The sequence below is a fragment of the Vipera berus genome, assembly GCF_964194415.1.
Source record: "Vipera berus genome assembly, chromosome: 2".
NCBI classification, from domain to species: Eukaryota; Metazoa; Chordata; class Lepidosauria; order Squamata; family Viperidae; genus Vipera; species Vipera berus.
The window spans coordinates 137,184,959-137,211,158 of NC_138203.1; the positions used below are offsets into that span (position 1 = coordinate 137,184,959).

Sequence of the window (26,200 nt, forward strand, 5' to 3'; positions counted from 1 at the left end):
CCATTAAACCATTATGCCCATAAAATTAATACATGTTAAAATTGAAACTGTTATAAAACCCAACCCCATCCCGTCAGACCAGGCCAGCTTGTTCGAAAAAGAAAGTTTTGAGATCGCGCCGGAAGGAGCGAAGGTCGGGGGCCATCCGGAGCTCAGCTGGTAAGCGGTTCCAAAGGTCTGGCGCGCCCACAGAGAACGCTCTCCCCCTGGGGGTCACCAATCGGCATTCTTTGATCGGCGGCACCCTGAGGAGGCCCTCTCTGTGGGAGCGCACTGGACGGAGGGAAGTTGACGCTGGCCGCAGGTGTTGCCGTAGGTAATCCGGACCCATGCCATGTAGGGCTTTGTAAGTCATCACTAACACCTTGAACCCATATAATCACCAGAAATTATTTTGGATTCAAGAAAATGCTCCCTTTACCATATACAGGTAGTCCTTGACTTACAACAGTTAATTCAGTGACCGTTCAAAGTTACAGTGCACTGAAAAAAGTGACTTATGACCCATTTTTCACACTTACGACCGTTGCATCTCCATAGTCACGATTTACATCTGGATGCTTGACGACCGACTCCCATTTAAGATGGTTAGCATCCAGGTTAGTATCACGTGATCCTCTTTGGGGACCCTTCTGACAAGCCAAGTCCATGGAGAAGCCAGATTCACTTAAACCACCGTGCTACTAATTTAGAGAACCGCAGGGATTCATTCTCTCAAGAAACGTGGTAAAATGGGCCAAAGCTCACTTTAACCAATGTCTCCCTTAGCAACAACATATACGTTGGGCTCAATCGTGGTTGCAACTTGAGGACTACTTGTATTTTACATGGGCTCACTTCTGGCCCCCTCTGAATGTGTGCTGGATTTCAGATCCCATAATTTCCACACGCCTGGAAACACGGACCGGGGTGGGGGTGGGTGGGAGGGGGGGAAATAAGCACCAAAGATGAAATCCAAATCTCAGATTGGAGCAAAAAGAAAAGAAAAAAAAAAAGAAAAATGGCAAGCGTGGGCCGTAGGAGTTAAGAAAGTCTGCCTTTGCTGTATGTAACTCGCGCTTAAAGTCAATGATAACTTACCTATTTGAACAAGCCGGCCTGGTCTAATAGGTTTGGGGTATTTTATTTAGTAATTTTTTAATTATTTATTGTAATGGGCTAGTTTATTTAATTTTATTTTTAACTTTTGTATATTGTATTTTTATTGTATTTTTATTGCCCTGTACACCGCCCTGAGTCCTTCGGGAGAAGGGCGGTCTAGAAAATAAATAAATAAATAAATAAATAAATAAATAAATAAATAAATAATAAATAAATAAATAAAAGGCACTGGAGCCCTGACGTCCCTTGAGGGTTAAAAGCTGTCCAAGGCCAACGTGAGCTCTTTCTCTCTCTCTCTCACGCTTTCATTCTCTCCCTGCAAATACGTGCATGGCAACATTTTGTCCTTTAAACAGAGGAGGAAGACACCTGGCCCCTTCCAGCATCTCCGCAGCAAAGAGGAAGTAAGCGCCTTTCCCTCCCCCCCTCCCCCTCCCCCTCCCCCCCACGCACATATACCTCTGAAGGAGAGGGGGGGGAGGGGAGGCTAAGCTTAGACTGGTAACTATGGAGACCCCACTTCCTTCTGGTAGCCACTCTGGCTGTAGCGCCTCTCTGGTTTCGCCGGGTCTTCCAACCCCGCCTTCCTCCCCCCCCCACCCACCCAGCCTGCTACTTTGAACGCCGCTGAGCCGGAGCAGCCCCCGTCGCGGCTCCTCGCCGGGGTGAGTTCGGGCCCTGCTTCTTCCGAACGGAGGGAGGGAGGGAGGGAGGGAGGGAAAGGAAGGGGGAGGGGGAAGCTTCTTCCGCGTGGCTCGCAAGAGCGGGGAATGCCTTAATCCCGCCAAAGCAGCTTTGGCGCCGGCAGTGAGTCAGAGGGGAGAGGGCGGGGGGCATCGTTGGGGACGGCGGGAAGCGAGCGAGGTCTTTGGATCGCCGAGGGAGGGAGGGGGTGGGTGGGTGGGTGGGTGGGTTAAGAGGGGGGTGGGTTTTTTTGGGGGGGGGGTTTAAATGTTTGCAAACACTGTTGGGTTTTTTTTTTTTTAATCACGTCTTGCAGTTTCGTACTACCCGGCGAATGAGGCTCCTCCGGGGAGGACGCTTCCCCCCCTTCTCCGATCCGTCTCTGTGCTGGAAGGCGGCTGCGAAAGGAGGAAGGCGGTAGAGGAAGCGGCTTGGCGATGTTGGAAGCCTAGCCGCCCCCCCCCCCTCGGCTTTTGTTCGGGGTGAGTTAGGAATCGGGAGGCTCAAGGCGGGGATGGGAGGCGAGGGATAAAATAAGGGCGTTGTTTGAAATGTAACTGTTCTCGCCCGGAGTCCGGAGCGCAACAGCGTAACTGTAGGAAATGCACAAGACGCAGGGGTCTTCAAACTTGGCCCTTTTATGATTTGTGGACTTCAACTCCCAGAATTCCTCAGCCAGCTTTGCTGGCTGAGGAATTCTGGGAGTTGAAGTCCACAAGTCATAAAAGGGCCAAGTTTGAAGACCCCTGGCGTAACTGTAGGAAATGCACAAGAGCAAAGCGCTGGTGGTGGTGGGGGGGAGGGAGAGGAGAAGGAGGCGGGGCTTAGCTTTTAATTCGCAAGAGTTTGCATTCCGACGACCTGAGTTTTTTTCCACGTTTTCCCGCGGGCTCTGAGCCGCCGGCCCCGTAACCGGGCGGCGTGTTTTAATTGTTTGAAAACCCCGAGAAGCCCTTCCCCGCCCCCACCCCTTTCTTCCTTTAAGGACGCTGAAATATGTCGGGCCTCGTTTGCTGCTGAGCAGCTTTTGCTGTGGGTGTGGGAAAAAGTTTTTCTAGTGCTGTTCGGGGCCACGTGGAGATTGTTTGCGATAAGAGTTTAAAAAAAAAACACAACAAAACGCCATCTGTGGCCCAGAGAAATGGCCGTGGAGAGTTTGGGCACAGCAAGTGGTCGATACTGGCTAGCAAATGGGCTGCTTGAAAGATAAAAGTAAGCGTGATTTTATTGTATTACTACCTGCCTGCGATAAAGGAGGACCGATCTGTCTAAAAATTGAGCAAGTTACATATGATGCAGTGCCTTGAAATCTGCCCTGTGTAATTGATCTCTTTTTACCCCATTCATAGAATGTGACCTCCTCCAATTATGATTATGATACAGCGGCTGTTTTTTTAGACAGCTTTAATGTGCCTACTCAGGATCTGTGTGGAGGACAAGGGGGAATTGGGGAAGCCTAGCTAAGCTTATATGCCTGCTTTAACCTTTCGGAATAATTGTTGAGTGCAATCTGTACGTGTACTATATAGTTCTGGGTATATGCAGAAAGTTGTTACTGCTCGTTGGTGTTCACTTAGTATCTGTGTAGCCACTTTATTGAAGATGTGTAGATAAAGTTTAGGATTTTTGGTTTGTTTCTCCCCTGTTGCCAAGTGAGCATGTGGAAAAGTACACAGTTATGGCAACTTGGGTCGGTCAAAATAGTAATCTTATTTAATGGAATACACCCCAGTCATGCCACTGCAAATAAAAGGACTGAATGGGTGAGTATCTGTGAATCATCTGGGCCTATGTGGGAAGCCTAATAAGCGCTCTCAGGCTTTCAAGTTATGTCTTCCTCCTTCTATTGATTGATATCCCTAGCAGTGCTGTTAGAAGGGGGTATCCCCCAAGGTGCCAATTTTCATGCAAGATTGAGCAAAACAGCACCTGCTGAAATTCCCTCTTCCTGCTTCAATATTAAAAGCATCACAAATTATTTACATCTTGTTATATCTAAACCTGCTAGCACTGTCGGCTGAAACAGATCCACTACCCACTCGAATGCAGATGGAAAGAGTTCCATAATCCATTTCGTTATCAGAATAATCAGGATGCTCCCTTGGAGGGGTATAGTCTAGTGCAGGGGTAGGCAACCTCGGCTCTTTTATGACTCATGGACTTCAACTCCCAGAATTCCTGAGCCAGCTGGCTCAGGAATTCTGGGAGTTGAAGTCCACGAGTCATAAAAGAGCCGAGGTTGCCTACCCCTGGTCTAGTGAAGTGCAGAAAGAAACTGCCCAGGGCAGAAAGGAATGGAGGTGCTGTGGAATCTTGGGCAGTGTGTGTCGACCTCAGCAACTTTTAAGATGTGTGGACATCGACTCACAGAATTTCCCAGCCAGCTCAGAATTCTTGAGAGTTGAAGGCCACACACTGACGTAAAGAGGAATAATAAACTGCTTTGTTTAAAAAACGAAATGATTGGCCTTGGGGTACTCAAGGAGTTTGGTATAAGAAGAGGTAAAAGTAAATGCGGTCTTTCTCTTCTTCCTTGCATTTTTAGAACTTCAGTGACTCCAGCAAGGGATTGCCAGGATGGCCATGGGCGTGCAAGAACAATATGAGCCTGTGGCTGAAATTGGTATTGGAGCTTATGGCACCGTCTTCAAGGCCCGGGACTTGCAGAGTGGCAAATTTGTGGCTCTCAAGAATGTACGAGTGCAGAACAGTGAGAATGGACTCCCTCTGTCAACCGTCCGAGAGGTGGCCCTGCTGAAACGTTTGGAGCACCTTGACCACCCCAACATTGTGAGGTGAGGGCCTCATCTGTAACTACAAGCCTTCCAGGGTGGGGTTTAAGGGTTGATAGATTTGCAGTTGGTGCAGGACTGGGAACCTGGAACTGCAGCCTTTTGAGAGTTAATTATGTAAAGATATGAGCGCCTGTTACTCGTCCCAGCTTCTGCCAATCTAGCAGTTCGAAAGCACGTAAAAAGGCAAGTAGAAAAATAGGGACCACTACGGTGGGAAGGTAACAGCGTTCCGTGCGCCTTTGGCGTCTAGTCATGCTGGCCACATGACCATGGAGATGTCCTCGGACAAGCGCTGGCTCTTCGGCTTTGAAATGGAGATGAGCAACGGCCCCTAGAGTCGGAAACGACTAGCACGCATGTGCGGGGGAACCTTTACCTTATGGCTCAAATTGCACATTCTGTGTTTTTGCAGAGATAATAGTAGTTATTTTGCAAATACAAATAGTGCAAATATATTACTGTGGTATAAGCCTTTGTCGATTTCATCTGAGGATAAGTAATCCTCATATACAATGTGCCATCAAATCAACATATATATGAACACATACAGTGTGTGTGTGTGTGTGTGTGTGTGTGTGTGTGTAATTGGGCTTAAATGGAATAATATAGTCATAAAACCCAGTCTCTGGACAGTTCAGTTAATGCTTCCATGTATGCAAAAGAACAGAAGTTTATGTTAACTCAATCATCGTTTAAGTAAATTAATACAAGGGGACCGGAAACCATTATCTCTACGCAGACTCTGAACTGATTTTCTAAACAAAGTGTAATTCACCGGAAAGCTTTTCTTCAATGGGCTTTTTGTTCCACCTCTGTTGTGATTATAGAGTTGAGATAAAAACAGGACCAGACTTGGTTCACATCAAGGGCTGAATAGAAGGAGTACGTGAGGGATTCAGTGCTTTGAATTTATTCAGCAGTCTGCCTTATTCCTGCTTGAGTTTAGTTTGTAATGTTTGAGAATTGGGAAACGGGGCTGTCTTCAGGTAGAGCATTTTTCTACATTCAGTGCCTCTTTTAAGTGACTTGGATTAGATCTGGAAACTGGTGGCCTAGATTGGACTGGAACAGGTGGAACTACCGCTTTAACAGTCTTTGCTCAGTGTGGCCTTTGTACACAGAAAAAAATGTTCCTGGTTGGGGAAAGCTGATTTGAAGAGTGGGATCACACAATCTAAGAAACACTGGAAGGAAAATCTATGTGTGACTAAGCCGATAGTGTGATAAGTATGGGTTGGCCTTTTAGCTGTCTATCTAGAGCACAATGCTGCTGCATTTCCTAGCTCGGTTAGGATAATCACAATCTGAAAGAGGACTGAGCATATTGATAATTGCCATAACTACTTGTGGAGACGGTAGTAGCCCTCTTCAGGTATATGCAGTAGATAGCACTAGGAATATGGGAGTTTGGAGGGTAGCCAACTAAGGCATGGCTTGTCAATTGAATAAACCACAATTTCCCTGGGTTTATAAATTATGCTAAACTTTCAACCATGATTTACAAGCCATGTTAATTGTATCACTGAATCAGACTGAGCCTAAAGTGAAACTATCTGACTTTGTGTACAGCGGGTGATCTAAATTTGTCAGAGCTATTTTAGAATAATTGGTCTCCGATTATAGTTCTTGACTTATTTGGTCGCCTCCTTTCTTTCTTCCAGGCCCACGCTCCAATAACAGTGGGCACTTTCATCTGCCTTTGTTGTGTGGAGCAGGCCAATTAAGGGCAGGGGCTATAACTTGGTTAGATCTTTCACCTTTCACCGAAAGATGCAGCATCGCCTTTACAGTGCAGTGTCTGGGCAACAGGAGACTGGTCATCATCTAATGCAGATCTAATGTATATGGAGAGCCAGATTAGAGAAGACTGCTGATTATAAAGGATCACCCTTAGCAAATAAGATCTGAAATTGGGTGTAGGAGAATCTGGGGGGGGCTCAGAGACTTTTTTTCCTACTTGGCTCTCTTTTGTGTTGACAAAGGCAGAGAGGAGGCCTTGGCTCTATTGATAATTTACAACATGGTCAGTGTTTGTCTTAAGGATGACTCACAGCAGAAACTGGGTGAACTGAGAGTCAGAATGGGAGATAAACATGGGATGGGAGTGAAGAGATTGGGGGAAGGGGTATATCAATGCATTTTTTTAATAGGAGGATCTTGAGACTGGAATAGAAGTATCTTGGTAGGCTAGTGAGACAGAAAAAAGCGTATGGGGCAGATGGCCTGGACTCTTAAGAGCTCAATAGATTAAATCTATTATGTAGAGATCTGTATTATTTCTTGCAAGCTGTGAGGTTTCCAGCCTGTCTCATTATTCAGGACATTAGATGTGCCTGGACATAATTCAGGATCAGCGAAATTCTATTCAAGAATCCTTTTGATTTAAGATGTTCTCTTAATTTTACCAGTCTCCATCTTTCTTGGCAGTAGTGGAACATTTGCTGAGTGTCTCTTCCTTCATTCCTCTTTAGACTAATGGATGTTTGCACAACTACACGGACTGAACGAGAAACCAAAGTGACTCTGGTCTTTGAGCATGTAGATCAGGATCTGAAAGCCTATTTGGAAAAAACACCACCTCCTGGCTTACCCTCAGAAGTAATAAAGGTAAATCAAACTTAGATTGACGTCCAGTACTCTATTCTGGGCTGACCTCCAGATTGGTAAGAATACAAGGACTCCTAAGCAGAGCTGTTGATGTCACATGTTCTTCTACCTCTCACCTCCAGGACATGATGCGTCAATTCTTGAGTGGCTTGGATTTCTTACATTCGAATTGCATTGTTCATCGTGACCTTAAGCCAGAGAATATCCTGGTGACCAGCTCTGGTCAAGTCAAGCTGGCTGACTTTGGACTGGCCCGTATCTACAGCTGCCAGATGGCCCTGACACCATTGGTGAGCGCTGTCCAGATCTTATGAGAAAGAAACAAGGCCTGTTCTCACTAGCACAGCTAAGTTGGGACCTTCATGAAGACAGGAGTAAACCAGCTCATTCTATCCCAATGTTATAGACTTCCACCTACTAGAATCCCAGACTGTTACGTTGCAACAGGGGTCCCAAACTCCTGGGCTGCAGACCACCAAGAACCAGGCTGTGCAAGAGAACAAAGGCCCTGTGCATGCAAAACCACACACTTCCGGGACCCAGAAAAACTGCCCTCCGCAGAACTGATCCCTGGTGCCCAAAAGCTTGGGGGCTGCTGGGTTATAACACCTGGAGAATAGCAGGTAGCTATTTCTACCTCTAGAGATCTTTGCAGCTAATAGGAAGGGATTACTCTGTTGCTTCTTTTTACTGTTGACAGTGGAGAAGGGGTATTCCATAACCTGTGTGGTCTTGGTGGGTGTAAAGGAGAGTAGCCCTGTGCCCCTAATAGGTAGCTGCAGATCTACATTCAATATTGACAATATTATTTCCAAACAAAACTAGATGCTCGGATGTCTTGATAGGAATGGGAAAATGGGTAGTTCAGACTGAGGAGGAATTGTGACGGACGGGAGCCCGGGAAATAATAGAAAGCATCAGAATGTTTCTTATGGAACTTAGCCTCATCTCCAGCATGGAGCTTGAGTCTCCCCTCTGTGGCTTTTCTCCCATCTTCATGCTTTCTTGTATTCTCCTCTCATCCAGGTGGTCACCCTTTGGTATCGTGCTCCAGAAGTGCTGCTCCAGTCAACTTATGCTACTCCCGTGGACTTGTGGAGTGTGGGATGTATCTTTGCAGAGATGTTCCGAAGGAAGTAAGCGGTTGAGGGGAAGGAAGAGGAAGGAGGATTTTCTCCTTCCAGTTGGGAAAACAAATCATTGGGATTGTGGCAGAGCTTCAGTTAGCTGATTTCAGATTGTTTTGGAGCAATTGTGTAGGTCCCCATAATGCCTGCAATAGGCTTAACTTTCCGGAGCAATTGTGTAGGTCCCCATAATACCTGCAATAGTCTTAACTTTCATGCAGCCCCCCCCCCTTCTGCCCAGTTTTGAGTCTTAACGTTTTCTATTTCTAAAAAATATTTCATGAGATGGGAGTTTCCTCAGAATACCATTATAGACGTTTACCGTACTGAGTCTGGGTGGGAATGAGTTTTCTGTGTGTGCTTGTGTAAGCCTTTGGTGGGGGTTGGCATTTGTGGAGGTTAAATGCTTCGCTTCCTTTTTTTTTTTCTTCCACAGCCTTAGGGTAATTTGAAATAAGAGGGAAGGATTGATACAGAGGGGATAATAAAGAATGGCTGGAAAAGAAGCGGGCAGCAAGGCAAGGGTTGACCCAGGCATGTTCTGTCTTCAAAGGAGACTCGCGGTCTGCCTCATTTGCTGTTCTGCCTCCTTTGCTGTCCTTGTGTCAGATCAGTGTTGGTGAATATACTTTTTGCCAGCACGTGACCACAGCCGGCAGCACAGCTGGGAAACAATAGATTAAGGCTTGGCCTGCCAGAATTCTGTCTTGCTTATCTTTCAGGCTAAGGATTGATAGGGAGGAGCCAGTGACCTCCCCTTGTTCTCCTTAGGCTCCCCTTTCAACAGAAGATAGGATTAGGGAGACTTACCAAGACTAAATGCACCACGTGCTGTTTTGAAATCGTCTTGCATGTAACTGAAGTTTGAGTATTAGTTAACCAAAAAGAAAAAAAAATCACAAGTCACACAGATTCACATGCTTAATCACTTCACTGCCTTGCACTGTGGAGGTTAAAAACATTCTGGTTGGAGGGAGGAGAAAACAATTCAGCTTTTCAAAAAAAACCATTTTAATTAAGCAGGGTTCCGCCAGTTTCCCCCCCCCCCCCATTGTTAAGTGAGTTAAAGTACTGCTGTCTTCATTTGCGTAAGAGAAAAAAAAATGCCTGGCCATTATTTCTATAGGTTGTGATATTTAAGTGTGCAGGTTTGCTCCGGAATCCAACGGGACCTGATTATTTTGACCATTTTTCCCAAACCAGGATTGCTCAATCAGGTATACATAACTTGGGAGTGTATTTCTCACTAGTTATATAATTTCCTCCCATAAATTTCTTCTGGCAGATTCAAGAGTGTAGCCAACAGACAGGCTTCCTTTGAGGCACGTACCACATGAATAGTTCATTACTGGATTTCATCCAACAATCTTCAGTTCACTGCCACTTAAACTAAAAAAGTTCTTAGCTGATTTTGCAACAGACGGTATTATTTACATCTTTGGATGCTAAGGGTTTTTATTGAGGTGGGGGGGGTGTATTTTGTAAAACACAGCAGATGTCCAAAATTCTACACTTAGGATATTCTCCTTTACTTTCAGACAGCATCTCTCCGAAGTATAAATATAAAATATAGACACGATATAATACTAGTCCATTCCTGAGACTTAGAAAAATGCACCTCCAAATGTCATATAGCCCAATTTTTATGCTCTTAAAATTCAACAAATGTATCTCTTTTACCACATGTGAGCAGCCCCCTGCCTTATTCTGAGGCATTTCGGAAAGCATTGTTACCAAAATAGCTGTCTTTCTGGCAGTTTCCACATGTTAGTAAATAGATAATATACAGTGTGGGCCTCTTTTGGCGAAACTGTACTTCTTATGCTATTCTTAACATGCAAACAACACAATGAAGTTATTTCACTATTCAGTTTGTGGATTCACAGGATGGTCTTTATGCCATCATATATTGGCTTTTTTAGGAAGCTGTTAGAATCTTCTGTTCCTGTCAGAATCAAGAGAATATAACCTGACAGAACAGAGATACTAAATCAGGAAGTAAATGGTGCAGGGCTTCCCCTCCCCCGCTTTTCAGTATGCATATTCTGTGTCAGTATATTACTTGGTCCTTTTCAAGAACTAAAAGTCTGTAAACATTGGTCCTGTCTGTTTTTGTTCCTTCGTAAGCTTTTTTTCTTATGTAATATTGTTCTTTATTTTTCCTACATAATTTTTAAAAATTACACTAAAACATAACCCAAATGCAAAACTGAAAGTATTTCTGTTGCATGTTGATATAAATCTTAATGGTATACCTCAGGGGTGGGGAACTATGGCCCTTTTACGATCTGTAAAACTTCAACTCCCATGCTGGCTCAAGAATCCTCAGAGTTGAAGTTCACAGATCGTAAAAGCTGGAGGGGCTTTCTTTGGTCCCCGCTGGCCCCACCCCGCAGATAACTTCCCTGCATCTCTGCGTCGCTCTGCCTGCTCCCCGTTCACCGCCTGCCACTTGGGTACTGCAGCACCACCTCACGCTGCTTGCTCCTCATTCGCCGCTTGTATTGTATGGTTTCAATGATGGCAGCTCTGGTGGCCGGTGGTAGGCTCTCTGCATTGTCCCTGGGCTGGCAGTTTCGGCCACTGCTCCCCTTTGTGGTTCTGCCTACACAGCCATGGGAGTTATACCAGGGCTGGCTGCGGGGCACTCTGAAGACCTTGCTGCCGTGACTCCAGCTACCAACTCTCCCCGTGGCTGTGTAGGCAGAGCCGCAAAGGGGGGGCAGTGGCCGAAACTGGCAGCCCAAGGATGATGCAGAGAGCCTACCATCGGCCTCCAGAGCTGCTGCCATTGAAACCATACAATACAGGCGGCGAACGGGGAACAGACAGAGTGCTGCGGGGCCTCCCCCACCTGCCTCACCTCCCTTCGTGGTAGTGGCACCGTTCGACGTGCACTCTCCTGCCTTGTTGCGGCCACAAGCAACAAGATGGGATTCGGATTATCCTGCCCTGTTACAACCAGATGGGATGGAGTGGGCGGGCTGCCGCAAAATAAGAGATTGCCCGAAAATAAGCCCTAATGGGTCTTTTGGTCCCCAAAATATATAAATCCTGGTCTTATTTTTGGGGAAACACGGTATATATACTGAATTGTAAGCCACCCAGAGTCATTTACTGAGATGGGTAATTGAAATTGAACGAATAAATAAATATCCAGTGTTGATTTTAGGCAGCTTGCAAGGATTAAACACAAACTACACTTTGAACTAAACCAGGGGTAGGCAACCTTGGCTCTTTTATGACTCGTGGACTTCAACTCCCAGAATTCCTGAGCCAGCCATGCTGAGGGAAAAGGGAGAGGTTTCCAAGCTGAGCCATGCTGGCTCAGGAATTCTGGGAGTTGAAGTCCACGAGTCATAAAAGAGCCACGGCTGCCTACCCCTGGTCTAGACAAAGGGATATGGAAATATTGTATAGGTTCCCACCCTCTGGGATGTGGGGTGGATGTGAAAGAGACATACATAATTTTATGTAAATAATAGTTAACTAAATCATACTTTTACAGAAGGATTCCAGTGTTTCTTTCTGATTTAAGTCCATTCCAATATAAATACATAATATAAATCATTTTCTAGTTTCTCATTGGTTATGATTTGTTTTTGATTGAAACTTCATTATAAAGAAAATGGAAAGACACTTTTTTCTGGCAATCTAAAACGATCATACTAACATAATTTTCCAAAGAATAACTAGATCAAGCAAATTCAAAATACATTTCTCTTTCATAAGTCTACTTCTCCAGAGGAGGAGGCACTATCCTCATTCTTAGAAAAGCAGGACATTTGTTTTCTTATATCCAGCTGAAAATGAAATCTATTCAGCATTTATATTTTGAATACTTTTCATTGTCAGAAACTATAATCAGTAAGCATGTATACTTACAGATATTCCTCAGTGATGGTTATTGGGATCTGAATTTTGGTTACTAAGCATTATTATGGTCATAAAGCATGACATGTGTCTACATCGCTTAGCGATGTTAATCCTGGTTTACTGTTAAGTGAGAATTGTGTGACGTTAAATGAGTATCTCATTGATAATGATTTGTGACTTCCCTCTTTCTGGCTTCCAAAAAGTAATGTGAATGGGAAATTCTGGCAGGAATTTTCAAGTACCCGGCACAACAAGTGTTGCCTTAGACTAGGGGTCTCCAACCTTGCCCACTTTACGATTTGTGGACTTCAACTCCCAGAAATCCTCAGTCAGCATGTCCACAAGTCATAAAATGGCCAAGGTTGGGGACTTCCGCCTTAGACAGCTTACAAGCAGGCGGGTAGGTAGATGAGACTAGTGTTGCTGGGTAGGTGGATGTTGACATTGTAACTTTAAACAGTCACTGAACGAGTAGTTGTAACCCAGGGATTACCTGTATAGCCTTTTATTGTTGATATGATGAATCTGTCGAGGTCCATGTAATTTCCAGCAGAACTAGAAACATTACATCCACAATGTTTTCTCTGATTGGCCGCAGAGTAGTGTTGCCTGATCTTGTGTTATTTAGCAATTGTGCTCTTTTTAAGGTTTGGGTCTAGTTTATTCAGTGCCCACTTTCCATCAGTTCTTGCTCTACTAAATCAAGAAAGAGAATCATATTTTATATCTGCTCAAAAGGCAGTTGGGTACTTCTGTCATGATAGAATTTATATTTAATGCATTTATTTTCTAATATATTATTTTCTTGACTGTTACTGTCATACCAAGGATGTAGTGAGTTTCAAATCTGAACTATCTGAAGATTGAGGCACCCTTACCTGAGTGTAAAAAACCTGTTTTTGGTGTCAAATGGTCAGTCCTGGTCATTTGGGAAGTATCTTTAGCTTAAGACCCTTCCAGAATGATCTCTGCAAAATATTGGCTATATTGATTATTCAAATAAGTTGGCAGGGAAATAAATGACTGCGGTACATTTCTTCATTGTTACTGGTAGAAGTTCATGTTGAGAATTAATTTTACTTTTCCTTGTGCAGTGCAGTCCAGTCTGTCTGTCTGCGTACTTGACTGCCTATCTATCTATCTATCTATCTATCTATCTATCTATCTATCTATCTATCTATCTATCTATCTATCTATCTATCTATCTATCTATCGTCTATCTATCTATCTATCTATCTATCTCATCCTTCTATATACCTACCTGCCTACTTACCTATCTACCTCTCACCTTTATTATTTTTTATAAATTAGCCAGGGTGGCAACTTACCTAATCCTCTTTCCTCCTCCTATTTTCTCCACAACAACAACCCTGTGAAGTGGGCTGGCCAGAGAGAGAATGACTGGCCCAAAGTCACCCGGCTGGCTTTCATGCCTAAAGCAAGATTAAAACTCGGCGTCTCCTGGTTTTATACCTTAGGGCCTTAGCGATTCAAATTGGCTCATCATTCCATTAAAGTATTTATAATGAACAACGGAGCAGCTATAATTCTGCTAGTGTCCTCCGAATGTGTTGCTTCGAGTATAGCATTGTTAATGAATGCTGTTGGGGTTCAGTATATAAAGGGGCCCATCAGGGACAGCAGTTGAGAACTTCCTGTTCCCATACATGTAACTTTGTAATCTTTTCTAATCCATTCTTCTTTCATTACCTCTATGGTTGGCATATCCCCATACCGAGTAGCTCAAACCTGTTTTCAAGTTTAAATTTTGGACTGCCAGACTAAATTTACCTCCGTTTTTGCTGATGTTTGATTTTCCTGTTTTTGCAAACATGTAATTGTGTTTGCATCTGCCGATTTTCTGTTTTGACAGCTTTCCATGGCTGCAGTAACGGGGATCACTTACATTTCTCAATCTCTTCTTTATTTTCCCGTAACTTTTCCTTTAGGGCTTTCACTTCTTTTGATCTCCCAATTCTTGCTGCTGTAGATTTACTAAACGTGCCCGTAAACACGTTGTGCATAGTACAGTGGCTGACCCTCCTGTTGCATATTATACTGGAGTAGCCTGTCCTTCGGAGTCTTTAATTGCTTCTTTTGGCAGCATCTCAGCAATGTTCAGCTGTTCTACCTGCTCTTAGCCAGCAGAGGGAGTAGCATAATAGAAGGTGGATGCAAAAAAACAGAGAGGTGCTCACCAGCTTTGAGAGGTTTTCTTCAAGAGCTCTTTCTTAACTGGTCCCCTGGCATGCAGTTGTAGGAGAGGAAGGGAACGTGGCATGGGGCTTATCAGTGAAAGCCAATTGTGCTTTGTGGCTTTGGCCAGCCATGCTGAATGTCCAAACTTCCCTTTTCTACATAGAATGTCAGGTGCTTAGCATAAATTCTGGCGATTGGATGATCTAGGACAGTGGTTCTCAAACTGTGGTCCACAGACCCCTGGGAGGGGGCCTACAATGTCATCACGGGGTTTGCGAAGGCTTGAAGAAATGTTACGGTCTCGGAAGTTTGTGGCCATGATTCATGGCCACAGAAGGTATTTAAAGGGGGTCCTTGGTAAAGGAAAGGTTGAGAATCACTGGTCTAGGACATGGATGTCCAACCTTTTGGCTTGCCTCGGCCACACTGAGTGAAGAGAAATTGTCTCAGGCTACGTATAAAGTATATAACAGTGATGGCGAACCTTTTAGAGACCGAGTGCCCAAACTGCAACCCAAAACCCACTTATGTATCATTGGGTGCCGAGTGGGCGTGGCCCACTGGGTGGGCGTGGCTGCGGTGGTAATAGCAGACTGGGTGGGACCGAAAAGTTCAATCAATCAATTCCAACTTTGTGAGATCTCTTTTTCCCCCCGAGAAGTTGAAATTGATTGATTGAACCTATTTTTTTTTGCACACGGTGGTGGAGGCCTAAAACGAAAAGGTGTATGTATATGTATATATATGTGTATATATATATATATGTATATATGTATATGTGTATATATATATATATATATATATATATATATATATATATATATATATATGTATATGTATATGTATATGTATATGTATATGTATATATATATGTATATGTATATATATATGTATATGTATATATATATGTATATGTATATGTATATGTATATGTATATGTATATATGTATATGTATATATATATATATGTATATATATGTATATGTATATGTATATATGTATATATATATGTATATATATATATATGTATATATGTATATATATATCTTGTATAATGTTAAAGGTGTATGATCCTGTTGGATCACATTGCTAGCTGTCCAAGGCTGCCTGTGACCTGCAGGCTGCTGATTGGACACACCCTGTCTAGGATTTATCAGTTTCTTTCAAGTTTTTTTTCAGTACAGCATCTTTTTTGCATTGTTCTCTTATTTTCTTTCTAAGCTGTGTGGTCTTTAGATACTGCAGTCAATCCGGTATTAGCTCTGAACCTAGTTACAGTTGTCAGTCATCTGTCTTTTTAATTAAAGGCACCGATTCCATTGATTATGAATATAGCTTTGTAGTAGCCTATTTAAGGGGTATTGCACCTTATACAAGAGCTGTCTAAAGCTACTGTTTTCATTTGAGAGAGGAGGTAACATCTAATGATTCGTGAAGTGTTTTCCTAGATCTTTTATACATTTCTTAAAACTCAACATTTCATTGGCCAAGAACTAGAAATTTGGCAAAAAGGTGTCACTGTGATTCATGAAGCTTGCAGTGTTTCTTGGAACCTTGGATACTGATGAATTGTAAATACTAGTTTGGGCAATCTGATGAAGAATTGGGATTTCCTGCATAATGTATCCTTGTCTATAAGCTCCATCAATAGGTACACTCATCTCCCATCTGTGGCCAGGCCTTCCCCAATTGCCATTGCTTACTAATTCCAGTTGTCTGGCTTGACTCCTACATTATCTTCAGATAATTCAAAGCCAGGCTCTGTTAAGCCTTTCTAATTATTACTCTTCTCAGCTCAGTGTATTGAATCACAGCTGCCCTGAAATAGTTAACCCTGTGATGGACTCCTCCTATTCCCCCTGAATAATACAACCTTAACCAAGCCCCATGTTTGACCTGAGTGTTTTGATATCGGAGAGAATGAGAAAAGAGCAGCCCTGGGGTTTAAGAGAGAACAGAATTTGTGAGCGTCATCCATTGCCATGATCACCATTTCCCTTTGTCTTCTTTCTAGACCTCTCTTCTGTGGCAAATCAGAAGCTGACCAACTGGGCAAGATTTTTGAGTGAGTCTTAACTTCTTATAATATGCCAAAAGTTGCGGGTCAGTAAATTATCACAAAGAGGTGGTTTCTTATTTAGAGCCTTGGTTTTGCTCAGCATGACTTGAGGTAGCATGACTGATTCTGCTCTACATAAGGATGCAGAACAAAGATTTGTGAGTTGGGTTTTGTGAGCCAGGGAAAGCGGAAGGGCCTCATTATAGCTGCAAGGTCTTAATTTTGTTGATCTTTCTAATTGAGCAAATGGCCACAAGTAACGGGGCTTTGGCCATTGGCTTTTGTTGAGAGTTAAAAGCAGGGACATTGCTGGATTGTAACATTCAAAGGGCACAACCTCTCGTGGAGGATGCTGGGAATTGTAGTTGAACAATATCTGGGGAACACAGATTTCCAGTTCATGTGCTAAAAAGATGGTGAGAATCTATGCGAACTCATCCATTTTATTGTTGATGTTTAATGGTTAGTTGTGCTTGATTTCAGTTGGAGTGCATGACCCTCATACTAGTCAGGGGAAGTATTATTTAGGAGGGGTTAATCTTGTCCTACACTTACAAGCTCTCGGAAACCCTGAATTAGAACAACAATTACAAGATGAGAAACCATTCAGTCATGTAATTTGAAGATTGGTGCTGTGGCTGGGAAACCTTTGGAGTTGCAGTGCATTAACAGGCTCGCCCCCATTGCCTTGAAACCAATCTGAGTTGGATCTAGCTCATGTTCTCCACCCCACCTTCTTTCCTTCAGCCTGATCGGTCTCCCTTCAGAGGAAGATTGGCCTTTGGATGTTTCTCTACCACGCTGTGCCTTCGCTGCTCGCTCTCCACAGCCGGTGGAGAACTTTGTGCCAGAAATTGAGGTCCTGGGAGTTCAGCTGCTGTTGGTACGTTCCAAGATACCAGACTAATTACAACACAAACGAGAGCAAAAATTTGGAGTTGAGAATTGGGAATTGAATGATCATTGAGAGCCCGAGGCTTGGTATTATTCTGAAGGTGGAAACAGGGAGCAAAGGAGAGATTTCCTATCTAGGTAGCTTACATGAGTAATCACCAAGTCATCGGTTCTTTGCACCCGTCTTCTTGGCATTTGTCTTCGGCAGCGAAGAGGCAGTGAGAGTTGGTGACTCAGTATTAGATAACCAGGAGTGACTTAATTTTCATCCAGTCATGCTGCTGGTGACAATTACAGCTGGCGTCTGAATAATGTACTGTGTGAATTCAACATTAATCATAGAATAGCGTGAGGCGGTGCTTTCAGAGTAAGCCCTGATTTCAAGTTTTAAGAGGCAGACCAGAGAATCTAGGCTATAGATACCGAGAACTGCTGAAGTTCTTGGTTTGCCTGCCTTCAGATCCTCCCTCGTGAGTCTTGCTCGGGAGAGATTCGGAACACAACTGTAATGCTGGATAGACTGTGTTTCCCCGAAAATAAGACCCAACTGGCAAATAAAGCCCTTGGATGATTTACAGGATGCTCGTAATATAAGCACCATCCCCAAAATAAGCCTCACGTTAAGATCCTCAGCCAGACGGACACATTTAGTACCGAATTTCCCCAAAATATAAGCCCTAACCTGAAAATAAGCCCTAATGTGTCGTTTGGAGCAAAAAAATAATATAAGACCCAGTCTTATTTTGGGGGAAACACAGGTACGTGCACATCTGTTTTTATGAGCTTTATATACCGTATATACTTGAGTATAAGCCGAATTTTTCAGCCCACTTTTTGGGCTGAAAAACTCCACTTCGGCTTATACTCCAGTCAACAAAAAAAAAAAGAACTGTCCCTTCGTTCGGAACAGGCTGCTGAGAGAAGGAAGCGGCAGAGCCTTGCAGAGCTGGCGGCAGTCCAGCGTTGTTTCTCCCCCTCGTGCGTGCGTGTGTGTGTCAGACCCACGGGAATGGCTGGTAGGGAAGCGGCATTCCGGCATTCCCCCCCTTCCTGTGTGTCGAGCCCACGGGGCTTGACACACAGAGAAACGCAAATGCCGGACTGCCGCCACCTTTACTAGCCATTCCTGCGGGTCTGACACACACACACACACACACACACATGCCGCCGGGCTCGGCTCCTTGGCAGGAGGGGCAGCCCCCGCTGCGCCCCCTCCCCTCCCGGCCCGCAGCGCCGCGCCGCCACCGCTTCCTCCGGGCAAGTCGGGGGGGCTTGCGGGGCGAAGGCCAGGGGGCAGGCAGGGCGGGAGGGCGGCCGCGCAGCTCAGCGCCGCCCCGAAGCCACAGCCAGCCGCCGCTTCCCCCCCATCGCTCGCTCGCCCGCGCAGCCCTGAACTCGCCCCAACTCACCGCCAGCCGCCGCTCGCCCCCATTGCTCGCTCGCCTGCGCAGCCCCGAACTCGCCCCAACTCACCGCCAGCCGCCGCTCGCCCCCCATCGCTCGCTCGCCCGCGCAGCCCCGAACTCGCCCCAACTCACCGCCAGCCACCGCTCGCCCCCCATTGCTCGCTCGCCCGCGCAGCCCCAAACTCGCCCCAACTCACCGCCAGGCGCCGCTTCCCCCCCATCGCTCGCTCGCCCGCGCAGCCCCGAACTCGCCCCAACTCACCGCCAGCCGCCGCTCGCCCCCCATCGCTCGCTCGCCCGCGCAGCCCCGAACTCGCCCCAACTCACCGCCAGCCACCGCTCGCCCCCCATTGCTCGCTCGCCCGCGCAGCCCCAAACTCGCCCCAACTCACCGCCAGGCGCCGCTTCCCCCCCATCGCTCGCTCGCCCGCGCAGCCCCGAACTCGCCCCAACTCACCGCCAGCCGCCGCTCGCCCCCCATTGCTCGCTCGCCCGCGCAGCCCCAAGCTCGCCCCAACTCACCGCCAGGCGCCGCTTCCCCCCCATCGCTCGCTCGCCCGCGCAGCCCCGAACTCGCCCCAACTCACCGCCAGCCGCCGCTCGCCCCCCATCGCTCGCTCGCCCGCGCAGCCCCGAACTCGCCCCAACTCACCGCCAGCCACCGCTCGCCCCCCATTGCTCGCTCGCCCGCGCAGCCCCAAACTCGCCCCAACTCACCGCCAGGCGCCACTTCCCCCCATCGCTCGCTCGCCCGCGCAGCCCCGAACTCGCCCCAACTCACCGCCAGCCGCCGCTCGCCCCCCATTGCTCGCTCGCCCGCGCAGCCCCAAACTCGCCCCAACTCACCGCCAGGCGCCGCTTCCCCCCCATCGCTCGCTCGCCCGCGCAGCCCCGAACTCGCCCCAACTCACCGCCAGCCACCGCTCGCCCCCCATTGCTCGCTCGCCCGCGCAGCCCCAAACTCGCCCCAACTCACCGCCAGGCGCTGCTTCCCCCCCATCGCTCGCTCGCCCGCGCAGCCCCGAACTCGCCCCAACTCACCGCCAGCCGCCGCTTGCCCCCCGCTCGCCCGCTGCCTCGCCCGCGCCGCCCCAACACCACAGCCAGCCGCCGCTCGCAGGCCTTTCCGCCTCCCTCCCCTTTGGGCAGCGCTCCGCCCGGCGCCTTCCCTCCCCCGCTCTCCGCCGCCTGGCGACGCGCACACTGGCGCAGCGGGGCTGAAAGGAAGCCGGTCCCTTCCCTTCGCTCCCCGCTTAGTGCCCGAGTCATGGCTGCTGACGGGGTGGATGAACGCTGCTGTCAGCGCCCAGTTCGGGCAATGTGACTCCGATGGCCCCGCCGTATTTCTCGGACAGCAGCCCGAGAGGTAAAAAAACCCCTCATCTCTCTCCCCAGCCTCGTCTCCCGGCACGTTGGCCCCAAACTCCCCATCGGCTTTCCCGGCGTCGCTGCCAAGTTCGAGGGGAGAAGAAGAAGAAGAGCGGGGCGCAGGGGTGGGGGTGGGGGCTGACGGAGCGGACGAGCTTGGGCGGCGGGGCAGAATTCCGCGGGTCGCTTTCGAGGCCGCGGGAGCGAACCGTCTCCAGTTCTTCCGTTTACTCCCGGCTTTAGGCAGCTCCAGGCGCGCTGGGGAGTGAATTTGGGGGCGGAAGGGGTGCATCTCTTTGCGCCCCCCAGGCCTCCCTAGCTGCTTTGTTGATGGCAAGGGAGAATTGGGGATCGGAGTGGGGGGCATCGGCTTGGAAGGGGGCGGGGACGCGGCTGCTGCGGAGAGGACTCCGCTGTCCTTGAGGCAAGGCTGAAGCTCCTGAGCCTTCTTCCCATTTGCCTGGCTCTCTGCGCTTCCCTCCTTTCCCTCCCCCCCCACAATTTTGCTGAATCAGGGGGCTTCTCTTGAGAAACGGGCACGAGGAGGGAAACAACGCTTGACTGCCCCCCCCCACACACACACACACAAAAGCGGCAAAAGCGGGGGGGGAGAGAAATGCCTTGTTCTCTTGTCTCAGCGGAGACTTGTTTCGGGGGATCCAGCCTCTGTCACACACACACACACACACACAAGCGGCAAAAGCGGGGGGGGGAGAGAGAAACGCCTTGTTCTCTCGTCTCAGCGGAGACTTGTTTCGGGGGATCCAGCCTCTGTCACACACACACACACACACACACAAGCGGCAAAAGCGGGGGGGGAGAGAGAAACGCCTTGTTCTCTCGTCTCAGCGGAGACTTGTTTCGGGGGATCCAGCCTCTGTCACACACACACACACACACAAGCGGCAAAAGCGGGGGGGGGAGAGAGAAACGCCTTGTTCTCTCGTCTCAGCGGAGACTTGTTTCGGGGGATCCAGCCTCTGTCACACACACACACACACACACAAGCGGCAAAAGCGGGGGGGGGGAAGAGAGAAACGCCTTGTTCTCTCGTCTCAGCGGAGACTTGTTTCGAGGGATCCAGCCTCTGTCACTGGGCAGCTGACAGAAAGGGGCGGCAGAAGCTGCATCCCCCGAAAGAAGTCTTCGCCGAGAAAATGGGCGCTGAGATTTTCTCGGCGAAGACTCACCTTCTCCCATTCACCTTCAGCAGCTCCGCCAGGCCCGTCCAGTGCCCTGCTAGCAGAGCTTGACAAATGCAAAAGCTGCTTTGGTTAAACACTGGAAGGTTTAGTGATTAACCCACCCCACCCCACCCGGTCTTCTTGCTGTTTCTCCCCATCCTCACTCCTACCCACAGGGGCTCTCTGCCTCTTCTACTACTTTTTCTTTCTTTCTTTTTTGCTGAGGTGTCTCTCTCTCTCTCTCTCTCTCTCTCTCTCTCTCTCTCTTTCTCTCTCTCCTCTCTCTCTCTCTCTCTCTCTCTCTCGTGTGTTATCTCGAACCAGATGGGATGGCAAAGTCAAATGCAAATGGGGATCTTGCAGATCTTGCCCTGCCATAGGGCTGGGCAGAGCCGGCAGTTAAAAATAGGATGCAGATAAAAGGAAAGGTAAGGAGGGGTTCAGGTTGAGAGGAGAGGCTGCGTAGCCTTAGTGTAACTCCTGTGTGGGCTGACTGGGTTGCCTCCGATGGGCTCGGACAGTGGAACAGAATGGAATAGAAAATATGGAATGGATTGGAACAGAACGTAGAACAGAACAGAACAGAATAGAATAGAAATATAGAAAGTGAATGGAATAGAATAGAATAGAATAGAATAGAAATATAGAAAGTTAATAGAATAGAATAGAATACAATAGAATAGAATAGAATAGAAAATGGTAATAAGAATAGAATAGAATAGAATAGAATAGAATAGAATAGAATAGAATAGAATAGAATAGAATAGAATAGAATAGAATAGAAATATAGAAAGTGAATGGAATAGAATAGAATAGAATAGAATAGAATAGAATAGAATAGAAATATAGAAAGTGAATAGAATAGAATAGAATAGAATAGAATAGAATAGAATAGAATAGAATAGAATAGAGAATGGTAATAAGAATAGAATAGAATAGAATAGAATAGAATAGAAATATAGAAAGTGAATGGAATAGAATAGAATAGAATAGAAACATAGAAAGTGAATAGAATAGAATAGAATAGAATAGAATAGAATAGAATAGAATAGAATAGAATAGAATAGAATAGAGCTGGAAGGGACCTTGGAGGTCTTCTAGTCCAGCCCCTTGCTCAAGCAGGAGGACCTATACCAGTGGTGGTGAACCTATGGCACGCCTGCCAGAGGTGGCACTCAGAGCCCTCTCTGTTGGCACATGCGCCACCACCGCTGCCAGCAGCAGGTCCTTGTCGGTTGGTGGACTGGAAGAAAAGGGAGGGGGAAGCATTTTACATGCGTGCATGTGTGCACGGGGCCACGAGCAGGCACATGCTGCAAAGGGGGCGGGGCTAGTGCCTGCGTGATACTCACTAGCCCAGCCCCGTTCTCACGTGGTGCGGTGCCTTGTATCTGCACCCTGCGGCGCGGCGGTTGGCGTTTTTGTGCCTTGCGGTACGGTGGCCCATTTTTTGCTCCCCCTTTTTTTTCGTGCCAGAGGCGGCACTCAGAGGCGCCTCCCTGTCCCCTCCCCCAAGGGCACCAGAATGCCGATGCTGCCTTGGCACTTTGTGATAAACAAGTGGGTTTTGGCTTGCGGTTTGGGCACTCGGTCTCTAAAAGTTTTGCCACCACTGACCGATACCATCTCAGACAGGTGAATGTCCAGTCTCTTCTTAAAAACCTCCAGTGATGGAGCACTCTTGATTTCTGGTGGCAAGCTGTTCCACTGGGCAGCTGAGAGAAAGGGGCGGCAGAAGCTGCATCCCCCGAAAGAAGTCTTCGCCGAGAAAATGGGCGCTGAGACGCCTCATTCTCTCGCTCAGCGGAGACTTCTTTCGCGAGATCCAGCCTCTGCCGTGCTGCACCGAGAGAACAGCAAGCCGCCCCATTCTCTCGGCGGAGCACTCCACCGCCCCATTCTCTCGGCGGCTTGCCACCCCGTTCTCTCATCTCAGCAGAGACGTCTTTCGGGGGATCCAGCCTCCAGCTGCTGCATTTCCCAGCCTCGGCTTATACTCGAGTCAATAACTTTTTCCAGTTTTGGGGGGTAAAATTGGGGGTCTCGGCTTATACTTGAGTCGGCTTATACTCAAGTATATACGGTAATCGCTTTCCTTTTCTGTGCCTCTCTAGGAAATGCTGACATTCAATCCACTGAAGCGTATATCTGCCTTCCAAGCATTGCATCATCAGTACTTTCAGGACAAGAACGCAGGTGAAGGGTAGCACCCCAGCGAGTCCCTAAGCACGGGGGAAGAGACTGTACAAAAGACTTTGTGAATATGCGTATAACCTGAACCCCATCAAGTGGATACACTCAAGACTACTCCCCAAGCTGTCCTGGCTGTGCTAGGATTGAAGGGGTGGGAAGGACGAAGCTTTTGACAACATGCATGAAAACAAGAAAGGGCCACGTTGCAGGAAATGCACCACGGAAATCCTTTCCCACCCTGAAAATGTTAGGACTTTGTAGTGGCATCTCTCTGTCACTGTGCAGTGTGCATTCTGTATTCCTGGGTTGATCTCCATTGACGTTCTTGGAGGTCCGTTGTATTTGGGACAGCCCAGTTTGAGGCATCTCGGTCATCTATCTATGGGTTCTTTGCCAAAGGTCTCTCTTGGATAGCCCCTTTTTCCTCTAATAAAAATTTTGTAACAGTTTACACGTAATAATACTGCTGCCTTATCACATTCCTTTGGCTAACCGTTTGACACTAAAGCCTTGCCTTAGCATGTTGCAGAGCTCCACAAAAATGGGAGCAGAAGATTATTTTTGTATAAGTCTTCACAATTCTTTTTTTTCCCCTTTTTTTAATTGCCAAGACACTGGTCAGGACAGACCTACGCTGTTGGCTATCTCGGCATGGGGAACACATTCAGATGAGAGAGATTCTCTGTCTGTTTGATTCCAGATATTAATGTGAAACATTTTTAAAGGCTTCTAAAAATGGTAACATTTCAATAAAGGATAAGGGCGAGGTCCAGGCAAGTATAGTTTGGTCTTTCCCTTTTCTTGTCACCTGAAGTTGTCTCGTGTTGTGATTAGTTTGGTGAATGGTTATCATCTGGGTTGGGTTGCTCAAGTGTTGATTCATCTACACCCCCAAGGGCTTTCCGGAACAGAAAGTGATATTGCCGAACCTTTTGCTTTACAAATTGGAAATCTGGTGCTTTACGCTGTGTGTTCTGCGCTGTGTACTGATTTTTCAGAATCTTCCTATTGTAAGTCCTGCCCCTTGCCTGATCTGTTCATGAGGTTCCTGACAATCTGACTCTGCAGTAGCCTCTCTGGAACATTCTTGAGCTTTGCTTAGTGCCCTTCCCTTCCCTTCCCCCTTTTCTTTTCTCTTCCCTTCTCCCTTTCATTACATATTTTACTTTCTATTACATAGTTCTCTTTTTTTTCACATCTTCCTTTCTTCTTGAGGGCTAACTTTGCCCTTTCGCTATTGGTCTTACGAACTTGATGTAATTCCACCAAATCTAGCAAACTCCTTTAGGAAGTATGTTAGATGTGGTAGAAGCTCTTGTCAACATACAGATTTGCCTTAATACCTTGGAAAAGGGTGAAAAGCCAACTCTTTCTCCTGTTGGGACAGGGAAGATAGCCATGGTGAGGTGCACCTCTTTCTTTAAAAATAAATAAATAAATCCCCTAATTCAACTCTTAAAGCTTTGAAAGGACTTCTAAGAAAGGGCCTGAGGAATCTTGATGTGAAACCCCAAAGAACTGTTGCCAATGCTTCATGAATGTATGATTTAGCCAAGTAAAAGGCACTTTGTTTACATTTTTACTTGCAAAAATATGCCTTTGTTCTAAATAATTTGCTTTCGCTGATGGAAGTGGGTAGTTGAAGGAAATGGTTTATGTGGGAGCTCGTACGTCAAGTTCCAGGTAACTTCAACAAACTGCTTTTTGTGTGTTCCGGTTTTGCCAAGATAAGCTGGAGTCTGGCTGCATGGGACGGATAGCCAATTCAAACAATGTTTAGTGCATTTTGCTATTTCTTGGGGAGAAGGGAGTGACTATTTTAAGAAAAAAAAATCTTGACAGAAATGCCACATCACAAACAACCTGGAATCTAAGCCATTCATGTTTAATTTAAAACTCAACTAGGAGCTCGGTTTATGTTCACCATGCTGTGAGAATTATCATGCTTACCATTAAAAACCATCTTTTTTTGCTAATACATTCCTCCATTTTTCCTTGTTTTAGCTAAATTTTGGAGTAAGCTGTAACTGCTTCATTTGAATAGTGTTCTGTCTCTTCCCTGCTGCTGTATTAATCAACTATTTCTCCAACCCGAAATATTTTTTTTAGAGGGGTTCCTCATAAAAATATATTTCCTGATTTGTGTGTACTCAAAACTGAAGAGACAAACTGGAGAGATTTGGCTGCTTTTTTTTTCTTTTACAAATCAAAGCTATTTCTAAGTTAATAGTAGTTCTGATGTATCCAAGATCAAGCAAACTGCATGATCATTGCATTGTAATAAATTCAGGGGCATATCTTATGTATTCTGTTCAAAGATCTGTGCTTCATAATTGATTTTGCTGTATTCAGAAATGACAGTAATTCATATGTATACTTTGAAACATACATGATTCTGGTACATAATGTATGCTCGGGCAGCTATTGTATGTGCCTTATAGATTGAAGTTTACTTCCATTTATGTAGCTCAAGACACCATCTACATGTTGCTATTTTGATAAAAGAAATATACAATCGATAGCATGGCTATCACTGAGCTTTTCTTCAGTAAGGAAATGCAGAATCAAAGCCAAAGTATATTTTAAGCATCATAGATGAACCTGCTCTCGTTTTCGGTTGCTATTCTTGGCTTTATGTGTGCTGTCTTGGCTCCTTTCTAACATCTACATGAAACCAGTGGGTGAAGTTACCCATCACCAGAGGATG

General features: G+C 46.4%; 1 protein-coding gene across 7 annotated transcripts; it reads left to right on the top strand.

Annotated features, from left to right (window-relative positions):
• Positions 1-703: 703 nt before the first annotated feature.
• On the top strand, positions 704-24,306 carry CDK4 (cyclin dependent kinase 4). Of its 7 annotated transcripts, none has more exons than XM_081318496.1 (9): positions 1,553-1,766; positions 2,102-2,267; positions 4,331-4,580; positions 7,052-7,187; positions 7,310-7,477; positions 8,214-8,323; positions 16,404-16,454; positions 17,196-17,331; positions 23,415-24,306. In XM_081318496.1, the coding sequence occupies exons 3-9, from the start codon at positions 4,363-4,365 to the stop codon at positions 23,505-23,507; spliced, it is 912 nt and encodes a 303-aa protein (XP_081174622.1). In that variant the 5' UTR covers positions 1,553-1,766; positions 2,102-2,267; positions 4,331-4,362; the 3' UTR covers positions 23,508-24,306. The 7 variants fall into 7 exon arrangements, with proteins under 7 accessions (XP_081174625.1, XP_081174622.1, XP_081174626.1 ...); XM_081318497.1 differs by lacking the exon at positions 1,553-1,766 and adding an exon at positions 1,888-1,908; XM_081318499.1 differs by lacking the exons at positions 1,553-1,766; positions 2,102-2,267 and adding an exon at positions 704-1,505.
• The last annotated feature ends 1,894 nt before the right edge of the window (positions 24,307-26,200 follow it).

Excerpts from the sequence above, each read along its gene's own strand:
- CDK4 (XM_081318499.1), top strand. The coding sequence starts at position 4,363 with ATGGCCATGGGCGTGCAAGAACAATATGAGCCTGTGGCTGAAATTGGT. Across the intron at positions 7,188-7,309 it reads TACCCTCAGAAGTAATAAAG|GACATGATGCGTCAATTCTT; the intron begins GTAAATCAAACT and ends TCTCACCTCCAG. Across the intron at positions 8,324-16,403 it reads GCAGAGATGTTCCGAAGGAA|ACCTCTCTTCTGTGGCAAAT; the intron begins GTAAGCGGTTGA and ends TCTTCTTTCTAG.